Source organism: Sorex fumeus, unplaced genomic scaffold (assembly GCF_029834395.1).
Source record: "Sorex fumeus unplaced genomic scaffold, SorFum_2.1 ptg000024l, whole genome shotgun sequence".
Classification (NCBI taxonomy): Eukaryota; Metazoa; Chordata; class Mammalia; order Eulipotyphla; family Soricidae; genus Sorex; species Sorex fumeus.
Genome location: NW_026606081.1, coordinates 42,194,044 through 42,207,305, shown reverse-complemented (window position 1 = coordinate 42,207,305; position 13,262 = coordinate 42,194,044). Strand labels below are relative to the sequence as shown.

The following is a 13,262-nucleotide window of genomic DNA, read 5'->3' as shown; positions in this document are numbered from 1 at the left end:
GTAGAAACATAATTCAGAAGCTAAAATATCTATAAAATGAAAATCCAATTAACTGTAACACAGTTTTTGTCAAAGCTTTAACTCTTTTGTAGAATCACTTCAATTATATGCTTGATAATATTGTCTGAAGCTTTAAAATGTGTGCAGTGTTATTCAGAAGAGAATCACTAGGATGGAACAGACACGTTGATGTAGGATTGTTTTCTCTTTATCCCTCAGACCTTCTGCCATGATGTAATCTTCCCACGAATTGGTTTCCATAAGCCTTTGTAGTCAATACCCCTCTGCTTCCCAAATGTGCTCCCTACCTGAGTTGTAAGCATGATTCATCTATTAGAGTACTTCAGAGCTTCCAAATTGAGCCTTGCCAGTCAAATGTAAAATTCTTTGCCAGTGGATTATGTTTTCTCCCTCACCTTTTTCTCTGTTGCAGTTCATTATGCTGACGTACGTTTTCATGCTGGCCTGGCTGGGAGTCACGGCTTTCACCTCCCTGCCAGTTTACATGTATTTCAATCTGTGGACCATCTGCCGGAACACCACCTTAGTGGAGGGAGCAAATCTCTGCCTGGACCTTCGTCAGTTTGGTTAGTGAATCTCTAACCGTGAAACAGTACCCCATACTGTCATACCTAAGAAGCTGCCTCTTGAATATTGCAAATTACTTTTGAACCATCTTTGTTTCTTCTACATAAGAGCAAATGGCATCTGAGTACTCACATTTAAGACACTTTTTTTTTTACATTTAAGTAAGAAGGAAATCTGGGTGATGGCAAGCTAATCTCGTAACAGGAATGCATCCATATATATATTTGTGTGGGCCATCAAATTTATTTTGTAATATTGACAGTTCTTATTTGTGATGTTCCTTTGCACTTCCTCACATTGTAAGAATTCTAAATTATAAAGTCTAGTATGAAAATTTCCTAAGAAATATGTACTTCATTGTATTCTGAAATGATACAAAACTTAGTATTTACAGGTCAGAGAGACAGGAGAAAGTACAGAGGTAAAGCATTTGCCTTGCATGTAACCAACCCTCGTTCAATCTCTGGCATCACAAATGGTTCCCAAACCACAGCCAGTAGTGACCTCTGAGCACAGGACTAGGAGTAAGCTCTACCACCAAATATGGCAAAAAAAAGAGAAACGCATTTAATAAACAAAGTTAGAGAATGTTAAATATATAAGCAGGTCTCTATAATTTATAGATAGTTTCACTTATTCTCACCACTGTAAGTTCTATGTAGAGGTTGCTATTAATTTCTATTTTATTAATGACAAAACTGGAGCAGAGTTTCAATGACTTATCCAAATACACACTAGCTATCTGTGACAAAAGTTACATTAGTAAGGTTTTACCTAGTGACAAGGTTGTGGTCAAACTGATGTAGTACAGCCTCAGAGTCTTTTCTTTATCATAAGGCAACTACAACTATTACAACAAAGATGTGCAAAATTTATCTAGAATTCCATTTAATCATTTTTAAAAACATGGGAGCTATGAAACCCATAAAGGATATATGTATTCAGGTGAGTGAGATAACTCAATGGGCTGAGCATAATCTTTGCATGCAGGAGGATTTGTGTCCAAGGTTCCACATAGTCCCCCAAGCACCACTAGGAGTAGCCCCCAAACACATCCATGTGTGCCCCCCAAAACAAAGCCAAGTAAAACAAAAAAACTATGTAAATTTGTATGTTCACATGGATTTAAAAATAAAAACTGCATGGCTATTAAAATCTTAACAGTTAACACATACATGACAACGCTCTACATGTGTTTCTCTAATGAGGAATAGACTTTACTAGATGATATGGGAAGGATTTGTAGATTTCTGGGCATATGGATATGCTATGAAATAAAGAGAGAGCCAGAGAACAACATAACTATCCTGTTGCCAAGTAGCAATGCATTCCCAAACAGTGGCCTCCCCACATCCCGTTAGATTCCCAGCAGGCTGAGCTGCTGTGTGGATGGCAGATTTGGACAGAAGAGAAAAGAGGTCACAGGAACAGCCCTTCCTCTGGAGAGATTTCCTCTTCCTCTGTTTACAGGAGACATGATTCCAAGGTTAAAACCAAGTGCTTTATTATTGCTTTGGTAATTAAAGTAATAACTCCCATATACACATATGGCACGTAACTATTTCCGAACTTTCTGGTATTTCTGGAACAACCAATTATTACAAAGCTATACGTACATTGTTCTATTTAGTTCAGATTAAATTTTAAATTTATTTTTAAGACATTGTGAGTATAACTCAAATGTATCCAATTACTGATATCTCACCTGACTCAACGTTGACTGTGATTGATGATTTTCTGGTACTACCCTTATCTGTGACTTGCTTTCTACTTCTTTTCTTTTGTGAAACTGGAATGGTGGTGTGTCTATTTTAGCTAAAAAATCTAGCAAATATTATGCATATTCTTGAATTTGGAAAATGTACTTTATATTGAATTTAACCAGTGTTCATTCATAGGCAGATACATGTGTGTCAAATTAATCAAACTTGAAAATATGTATAGCAACACATCTTACATACTCCTTTTCCTAGCATCACATTATTTACATAGTGGTTTATAAAGCAAAATTCACTTTAAACACACATATATATGTATGCACACGTAGGATAAACACACACACACATACTACACACACAGAAAAAATACTAGGTGATGGGCCAGGAACATAGTCCAGTGGTAGAGCACTTGCTTTGCATGTTGTAAGGCTCTGAATTTGATTTCCAGCACTGGAAATACAAAGGAGAAGCAAGAGTACTTGGAGAGGGTTGAATTACAGTGTTTTAAAGGATAAAGACTGGGGCCAAAGTGATAGCACAGCAGGTTAGCACTTATCTTGCATTGGGACCGGCCCAAGATCAATCCCTAGCATCTTATGGTTACTGAAGCCTGCCAGGGGTGATCCCTGCACACAGAGCTAGGAGTAAGCTCAGAGCACTGCCAGATGTGGCTCAAATACAAAAAACAACCAACAAAAAGGATAATGGGAGGATCCACTGAATGGTTTCCATTTAAGGAAAATGAGGGACTAAGCCACTGAAATATTCTTTGCTCAGAGGGTCCAATACAAAGTTTCAGAGGCAGTACCAAGTTTGGTAGTTTCAACAAACAGGGAGACCAGATGACCGAAGTTGAATAAGAAGGCAGAGAGAATTAGATGGAGATCAAGTCAGAGTTCATAAAACTCACAATTATGATGAGTACCTCGGAGGACACAGTCAGCGGGAGGGACTTTTATTCTGAAGGAAACTGTTTTGCTGATAGAATGGCAGGAGTGGGAGAGGGATGAAATATCTTCTAGCCAAGAATGTGTGAATATTCACATAATCAAACTCAGTTAAGAGCAGCTTGTGCTAAAATCTTAGGCATTAGCTTGCCCAGAACATTTTTTGTCTTTTGTGTTTTGTATTTTTTTGTCTTTTGTGTTTATGTGATTTATATTTAACAATTCTCCAAACAAAACCAAAGATCCTTTTTATGATAAACTTGACCACTTTCTTAAAATGAGATCCAGATCAGAAAATCAGTCATATGCTTGTGAAAAAAAATGCAGTGGTCCAGGCAGGAACTCCTAGATTACAATTTAACAGTTTTGAGATGGAATTCAGGAATATAAGTTTTTGGCAATACTTCTTGTGATCCTCATGATGCTGATCCATCAACCAACTGGAGCAAGACTAAATATGCATTAAACTATAGCTTTTAATGTCTCCATAATAGCATTATTTTCAACATTAACAGTTTTGGGCAATATACTTCTATAAATTAATATATCAGAAGCTTTATACCATAGCATAAATTTAAATTCAGATTTCAAAGTGTAACCTGGGGCATCATTAACTGAATGACTGAATATTTGCTCAGTTTTATTAATGGACAAACCCCTGGAATTTGGGTTAAATCTGAAGATTCTGGCAGCTAGATTCAATTGAATGCAGATTGAAAAGATCTTAAATAGTTTGAGGACTAAAAAGATTTGATCTTCTACTCACAAGTCTAGTCATAATTATTTCCTCCCATTATGATAGAAAGAAAAACAATTATAAATCATCAGAAGTTTGTTTTTCTCTCACTGAGCGCTTGAAAACATTTATAATGTTAAACTGTAATTTTCTTTATGTTGTAGGGATTGTGACAATTGGGGAAGAAAAGAAAATTTGCACCGTCTCTGAGAATTTCATGAGGATGTGCGAATCCACTGAGGTGAATGTTTTTACAACCTTTCATTTAGTCAGAATTTTAGCAGACATTTTGTTATTTGAGGACAATATAATTAAACCTGTTGACCCCCTATGTTAAGAATTAGTTTTACTTGTAGCAATATCATTATGGGGAATTATAAAATATAAGTAAGCTGCTCTGAATATTTTAATAGTTACAATAAATATATCACTGTTCTATAAACTATTTTCATCAAAGCTTTTCAATTACAGAATTATAATTAAAAAGCAGTAACAGACATATATGGCTAAATGGTTAAAATTATCTTTACTTATCATGATCTTTCTTATCATTTTCATGAGTTGGTATTAAAATGAAGTGGTTGCAAAGATTTAAATGAATTTGCCATAGGACTGTTATTGTGTTCCAGGTTTTTAATTGAGCAATTTGCATGGACTGTCATTTTTACAAGTCTTTATTCACAACCCATAGCCTTTTATGCTTGTGATTATCACATATTACAGGTTCTCTGTACTCTCCTTTTCAGCTGAACATGACCTTTCACTTGTTCATTGTGGCACTTGCCGGAGCTGGGGCAGCAGTCATTGCTATGGTAAGACGGAAATGCTCAGATGTATGGATTTTCCATTGGAAAAATAAGCTATGTGCTTGTAGAGATGATGCTTGGTCAATAATGTCTAAGTCCACATTTAGGAGTCTTATTTAGTTTAACATCTGCTTACCTGATGGGGTATAAAATTGTGGATAAAAAATAAAACACAGGGGCTGGAGCAATTGCACAGCGGGTAGGGCATTTGCTTTGCACGTGAGACTAGGGTTCGATTCCCAGCACCCCATATGGTCCCCTGAGCACCGCCAGGAGTAATTCCTGAGTTCAGAGCTAGGAGGAACCCCTGTGTATCGCTGGGTGTGACCCATAAATAAATAAATAAATAAATAAATATCAAAGTTTAACCTCTATAAATGCCATCAAGGGTGCAGATTACATAGATTAATTGCTCCCTTTGCACATGGCTGACCTGACCCGGGTTCCATTCCAATATCACTTAGGGTCTTCCCAGTTTGGCCAGGAGTAAGCCCTGAGCACAGCTGCATGTGACCCCAAATTAACTCGGCCAATTTTTCATAAGTTCTTAACTCCTAGCTTGTCTCAAGTTAGACAAAAGAACCTCACAATATGTAACTGTAATAGGCATCATTTCCTTTTTATGAATGTATCTTATACTTCTGTGGGGGGTACCTCCCAAGCAGTGCTCACGAGGCTCAAGGCCCCGTCCATTGAGGCTCAGCCAATTGGGTGAGTGACTCAATGCAAGGACTCAAGATCATGCAGCAGTGCTTCAAAGTGCTGCCCTCTTTGGGCCCTCTGGAATTATTTCTGGCTGAGTACTCCATGTGGTGCTGAGGATCAAACAGCGGTGACTGCACAGAAGACATTTGACTTAACCCCTGTACTCTCTCTAAACGGGTACTTAATACTTTAGAGAATCCCCCAAACCCAGCCCACTCTGATCCTGCTTTGTGTTAAGAAATGGCTTTTCCTGTCAATGTGGTTGTTATATGGAAAGCACAAAAAAATGAGAATTATAACATAAAAAATAAGTTCTTAAAGTTCTCTTTCAACCCTTCATCTTTTTATTGAAATTTGATAAACTACTGTGGGAAGATCTCATCTCTTCCTTTGTAACTCATCATGAATATGTTTGCTTAATTAAATGCTGAATATCAAAATAACACAAAAATGCTCTAAGCGTCAACAGTTTTAGCCAAAATTTTAGTCCTCATTTTTCGGTTCTAAAATATGAGTAGTAACAAATTCTAGAGGCTCTCAGTAATCTGACATCCACTTTACATGTGAAAATACTTAATTAATATGAATTGCTTTAAGACCTTATGGTGCTAAATCACTTTCCAAAGAATTGGTGACTAGACCACTTTAAAAGAATGTTTTCTCTTGTCAAAAGCTAAAAATAAGAATGCCGAGGCAATGCTAATGTGCCTAATGAGCCATTTCAGACAAGCTATTTTTAGTGACTTCATAAACACTTTTGTATTAATATCCAATTCTGTTTCTTTTAAAACACTTTTCAAAAGTATCTAACAAAGCTGAGTATATCCCTGTTAAAATGAGTCTGTGAATATTTTATTGATTGAAACATTGTTCAAAGTTTAGAGAGTGACTATAAATCTGTACAATGCTTTTTCTCAAGGCTGAAGAGACAGTACAGGGATTAAGACACTGATTTTCCAGCCTCAGACCCCCAGGTGGATCTGCAGAAAAACAGGATCTCCTGAGCAACCTCTGGCTTTGGCCCAAGACTCCCCAACCACCTCCCCAAAAGAAGAAAATTTTGTTTTAGAATATGAGATATTCAAAATATCATGTTGATTGACTAGTGATAGGAATTAGAATAGAAAGTAAAGAAATTATTCACCTAAAATTAATGCTGATGTATGCCTTGTATAAGCATCAACAGTGGTTATCAGAACGATGATTCAAAAACTCTTGGTTCAAAGCAGCACTCCACTAGACATGGTGTCTGTGTTTTTATGACAATGGATATAATGAGATGAATCAATTTTAGTGGCTTATGTAAGTTTCAGCAGTAAACAGCCTTTATAGCATAAGAGACTCACTAAAGTTATTTTTTAAAAGGCATGCCTAGTGAAGCATTTATTTCCACTTGCAAGATACTTATGTCCATGTAAAATTCTGTATGAAAATTGCATTCCTTCCAGCTTATTTTAGGACAGTGAAGTGCCTGTATGAATAAAATATATTATTAACATATTCTTTAAATTATGTACTCTAAAATGTTTTTATTATCAAAACATTTTAAGTTAATAGAAGTTTAAGCTTTTAAAATGAAGCTGCCATAAGTTTATAAATTATCTCACAGTGATTCATTAAAAAATAAAATGAAAATAAAGAAAAGAAATTGCCACGGAGCATAAGACAACAGCTCATAGATCTTACTTGACCATACCTTATAATTTTCATTAAATAAGATGCAATATTTTAGAGAAAATACCTACTTTGGCATTGCTTTATATATATATCACTGTGTTAAAATTGCTTTGCCATTTTTTATACCAAATTAGTCTCCATTTGAAATTGACTGTGTGTTTTATCTCTATCTGGTCTTTCCTAAGAGCAGCATATATATTGTTTTCAAATGGACTCCTGCCTAATCACACTTGAATAACTGCACAATTTAAGAGTAAGCAGGAGCTTCCTTTGATAACATGATACTAAAATAACTACTTTGCAAATGGTGTATGAAATACATGATAGTATTTTTTTCCAATCTACAAGGAATTCAATGAAACAAAAATCGAGTTCATACAAAAATTGAACTGATGGGCTTATTTGGGGGCTCCCACAACCCTTCTTTATATTGCTCAGTGAAAAGTATGTCTTCTCACTAATTTGGATGATGAGACTCAAAATATCCATGAGAACATTTCTGATTTTGTATTTGAAAACATAGATAAGATGGGCAGTATTATAGCATGATTAAATGAGAGCAAATTGGGAGAGAGAGGGAGGAGGAGAGAGAGGCAGAGAGAGAGGAAGGGAAAGAGAGAGAATAAGTTGTCATGTATTTGGGAACTGTGGAGTATATATATTTATTCATATTGTTCCTATATCTCTAAAATATTATTTTAAAATTAAACTATTCTTTTCTGGATAGATCATTTGAAAATGTCTTTCCTGATAGGCAGGGGATAGACATTGAATCGATGTCTGAGATAAATTCTTTTGTCTCGACTAGGTTCACTACCTTATGGTGCTGTCTGCCAATTGGGCTTACGTGAAGGATGCCTGCCGAATGCAGAAGTATGAGGACATCAAGTCCAAGGAGGAGCAAGAACTTCATGACATCCATTCCACTCGCTCCAAAGAGCGGCTCAACGCATACACATAAGCAAAACGCCTGTTCTCTCTACCATCTGAATGCATTGGTGTTTAACTAAGGGCCATCCAACCATCTAACCTTTCCAAAAGCAAAGTGAGAGTGCTTCTCATCAAAGAGATGTAAGGTGACTTAAGAATCACCTGAACATAATTCTTTGTTGATTAGCACTTAAATTTCCTAATATGTCAAATTGGAATAATCAAATCTCTTCTACAAGCTCCTATCCAGCCTTTGTTTTCTTTTTCTTTTTTAATTTCTAATACTCCTTTAGCAATTCATAAGATCAAAACTAACACTGTCAAAAGATTTATTTGACTTTTAACCACATCTCATGTGTTCTATGTAACACCTATTGCATTATTTCTTATGTTTTAAAAAGAAAAGAATAGCTTTTTATACTTTTCGGTTTTGATTTCAGTAACTAGTTTAGCTACAGGTAACCTCCAAAGGGACCATTGTATATTATGGACAATAGACAGATGACATCATGATGAGTCTTCTGGAAATATGGAAATCTTGTCTGAAGATCAGTGGTCCTATGACTATAGGCCCTGGTTAATGTTTTCATCAATCTAAGGTGCAATTTCTAAATTTGTAAGAGTAGGTTAAAAAAAAGTGCTTCTTATCCTTGTTAACATTGTATTTTTTTTCTTGATGTACTTAAAAGACATTTCTCTCTGATTACTCATGTTTATGTTGTGAGCATGTAGAAACAATGATGCTAATGCATGGCAAGTTGCCTTTCTAAGATTGTGAAACCGGGCTTAACTTTTTCAAGTTTAATATAGAGGAGATTTTAATGAAAATAACTCTCGTGGACTACCAGAAGAATGACTTTGTGATTTAAGCAGTGGCTGGATTGGAACTTTTAATATGCTAATGTGGAACATTAATTACCTTTATGAAGGTGATATATTAAAAAATAAGCACACTAACCCCTCGGAAGTTGTTTTACCTACTTTAAAAGTTTTCATGGATTGCACCTCTATAAACGTTCCCTAAAATGTGTATGATATATTTGAAAAGGCTTCCATTAATCTAATAGCTTTGCTTGCAGCCTTCCAATCTATGTTGGTTTACCTGTAGTGTTTTTAAAAACGTGGTCAGAGGCCACTATAGAATGTCTCCTTTCCAAGTATAGTGATATATTTGTGTCCTTATTTCAAGTAAGTCATTTTAACCAAATGTTCATATTCATTTATAAGAAGTACCTATATCAAAGGAATAAAAAAAAAGAAACAATCAGTATTACTGGACCAAATTTGGTGTTTGTTTTAACCTTGACTCTTCTTTTGATTCTTTCTAATGCTACAGGAATGCTGTAAAGTGTCTTTTAAAATGATGTAGCCTGACAAGACATTTTTGTCAGTGTTTAAAAAAACTAGGTAGTATTGTGCACTGATTTGATCATTGTGAAATCCTTTCTCAGTGTAAGTGCATTTCTAATAAAATTTATTGAGTGAAACAATCTTTGTACAACGACTAGTCATGCATCATGCGTAATTTTACAAGTTCTTGTAGTAAGTAAGGGGGTATTATTAGGTTTATCTGTGGCATGATTATGCATTCTGTAGTATTATTTAATTAATTTGGGGTTGGTTTTGCTTCCTTTTTTTTTATGCTTAGACTATCTTACTGGTTCAACATCTTTCTGATATATGCAGTATTACAGATATTCAGCAAAAGTATTAATGGGCTTCTTTAAATTCAATATTATAGTGTTTCAGTTCTGTGTCTTAACAGTTTGTGATGATTTTTAAAACTGTCTTTTAAACTTATGTAATGATGTTGATGCTTTTGGCTTTTTTTTCTGGTATTAGAGTTTGTATTTTCACAAAGAGTGCTTTGTAGCAGGCATTACAATTAATCTGTTTGTACATAAATGTGCCAACAGCTTGATGGTGGCGTTTTTGAAATGTAGAACAAAGTGCTTGCAAAATGTAATAAATACACTTGTGTACTTTGTGTACTTATTATTAGTTTCTGCAGTGTTTTTTGTTTTGTTTTTGTTTTGTTTTCTCCTCTTTCCTATGTGTGTCCATTCTTTTCAAATACAACTTTCAAAACTAAGGTGACCTAACACATAAAAATTTAATAAAAATTTTGTGTATCGAGTTCTAGGGCATTGGGGAAAGGAAAAAAGTGAAAAATTTAGAGGCAAATTCCTTTAGCAAGTGACAGTGATTACCAAGTTATGCTATCTGTGTGCTTAATTTTTTTGTTTTGTGTTTTCTTTAGTGCTTCATAAACAAAAAGAAACAAAAAAGACTAATGCAATTCAGAAAGAAAAATTATTTCTTGGTTTCCTTCAAAGTATCAAGGTGAGAAAAATGAAATAAGAAATATTTTTTGGACTTTGTATTTGATTTGGATATAACATTTTCTGACCAAACTCTAAGAGGTGACAATTTAAAATTTAAAAAAAAATTTTAAAACTCTTATCTTATAATAATTAAAGGCTTTTACATGTTGGTTATTTATGTATTACTAGGAAAGAAAATTTGAAAATATTATCTACTTGGTTTGCAAATATTGATAATAATTACTAGTATCACTGGAAAAATGACTGATGTTCTAAGAAGACGTTTTTCAGACAGTAAAATGAATCATCCCCTACTAAATTTTTTAAATGAAAGTAATTGTTTTTCAGCTTTTATGAAATTCCAAACACATCCACCAATGATTAAAAAAATTTTTTTTCTGTTACAGGGCTAGAGTTATAGTTTAGCGGATAGGATACTTACCTTGCTCAAGGATGACCCTATTTGACCTTCACCCCCAACCCCACATCACATCTGGTTCTCAGATCTCCACCGGGAGTGATTCCTGAGTGCGGAGGCAGAAATAATACCTGAGCATTGCCAGTTGTATCCCCCAGACAAATAATAATAATAATAATAATAATAATAATTTTTAGCGATAGCACAGCGGTAGGGCGTTCGCCTTACAAGCGGCCAACATGGCCGACCTGAGTTCGATTCCTCCACCCCTCTCGGAGAGCCCGGCAAGCTACTGAGAGTATTCGATATGCCAAACACAGTAACAACAAAGTCTCCAATGGAGACGATACTGGGCCTGCTCGAGCAAATCGACATTCAACGGGAGGGCCTTTACCTTTACCTTACCTTTATTATAGACCCATAGCACAGTGGTAGGGCGTTTGCCTTGCACGCAGCCAACATGGACGACCCGAGTTCGGTTCCTCCATCCCTCTCAGAGAGCCCGACAGGCTACTGAGAGTATTTCACCCGCACGGCAGAGCCTGGCAAGCTCCCCGTGAAGTATTCGATATGCCAAATGCAGTAACAACAAGTCTCTAATGGAGACGTTACTGGGCCCGCTCAAGCAAATCGATGATCAACGGGAGGCCTTTACCTTTTCTTACCTTTTTAATAATAATAATAATAATAATAATAATAATTTTCTGTAAAATCAATATAAATAAAATTATAACCTATGCATCTCCATTACTGATTATTGCAATTGTAATTTTGATAGATAAAAAATACAATTTTTGAAAAAGAAAAAATCTGTACTGTTAAAGATGAAGATACAAAATGACATCCCCAGAACACATTAGTCACATTGAAGTACCTTTTTTTCTCTCTTCCCTTTAACAATTGCAATAAGTAATACAGATGGAGAGTTTAATATAAAAAAATCTAAAAGAACAATGAGAATGTGGGGAAGTATCCATATGTCTTCATAATAGCATGTGAATAAAACATAACAGGTTATTAATCATAAATGTTTTCCCAATGATTAAAATAAACATAGAATAACATAAACAATCTGAAAAATTATCAAATGAGACTGTTTAACAATTTAAGCACTAAAAAAATCCATAGCTAGAACTGGAAATGAATGAAGATAGTGCTATAGCTATCCAAATGTCAAGGAAATCTAATACAGATGAACCAAGATTAACAAAATTTGTTTTTTAGATAAGAACATTTGGGCCAAAGTGCCATAATACTGAACTATAAGTTAAGAACATGGTCATAGACAAATTCTGTCATGATCCAAAAAGTAATTACTAGATTCAAACCCTGTTAGGGTTAGGAAAGTTTAATCTGGCCTGAGCACTATAGTCTGAGATCTGTAGCAAGAGGTCCCAAGGAGAACACCCTACAAGCTCAATGTATCTCTTACTGTTCCATACAAAATAACTAATATTAAGAAGTAAAATTAAGATATTAATTAAGATGTTAATTAAGTTATTGGACTAAAGAGAAGAGAAAAGCAATATTTACAACAGAGCACAAAGAAAGAGTTTACAAATAAACACAGAGGAATGGGAGCACAGTGATGGAAGTAACTCAATAAACCTAAGCTCCCTGTGGCAAGGCAGAAAGGACAAACCATGTTATCCTACACCCCGCCCCCCCCTTTGGGGAATTTTGGTTTGCAATATAAAACTGAGAGGTTATCATGTTTGTTTGTTCCTTTAACTGTTTTTAGCAGACAGTTCATGTAGTGATCATTTCCAACTATCTTTGCCATAGTGGTCCCTTCTCAATACCAACTGCTTTCTACCCCAGCACTTGAGGCAGACTTCAAACCATGAACAAATATTCTTGGCCCTTGTTTCTACTGCCCTTGGTTATAGTCTCATACTGTGTTTTTTTTAATGTACCATGAATGAGTGCAATCCTTTTAAAAATACATTTATCTTTAAACTGAGTGATTATAGGAATTTTTCTCCCATTTATTGATATATAAGGATATGTAATCTTTTAGTGACTTGTGAACCTGTTAAGACTAGGAAAAGAAATACATGTAGGCCAATACTAAAATGAAATGTAGCATAAGTCAGTTTCTTTTATACTAAAAATTAGAAGCATATCTGATTTATTCACTAAAAGTGAAGACGATCTTGTTCAGCCATTTAGTTATTTGCAATTTTTCAGAAAATCCTGTCCTGTTTGAAAATTGAAAAGAACTTAAGAGATGAGATAAGCAGAATCATTATTCATTATTCAATGAATTGATGACATATATTAAATATTTTAAAATGTTATAAAATAAATCTTGATTATCATATTTCTAACCTTTAGAGACTCCTATAGGTGAAACTACAAATAGACAAAACAATCAGACAACAGGGGAATAAAAAGAGGCTGGAGAATTTGT

At 34.9% G+C, this 13,262-nt stretch overlaps 1 protein-coding gene across 1 annotated transcript in view; it reads left to right on the top strand.

The window, feature by feature from the left end:
- Positions 1-10,103, top strand: part of GPM6A (glycoprotein M6A) — a 121,046-nt gene extending 110,943 nt beyond the window's left edge. Inside the window, exons 4-7 of the mRNA XM_056113982.1 lie at positions 434-587; positions 4,154-4,230; positions 4,736-4,801; positions 7,986-10,103. Of these exons, the coding sequence (XP_055969957.1) occupies positions 434-587; positions 4,154-4,230; positions 4,736-4,801; positions 7,986-8,138 (450 nt within the window). The 3' untranslated portion in view covers positions 8,139-10,103. The remainder of the gene's footprint in view (positions 1-433; positions 588-4,153; positions 4,231-4,735; positions 4,802-7,985) is intronic.
- The last annotated feature ends 3,159 nt before the right edge of the window (positions 10,104-13,262 follow it).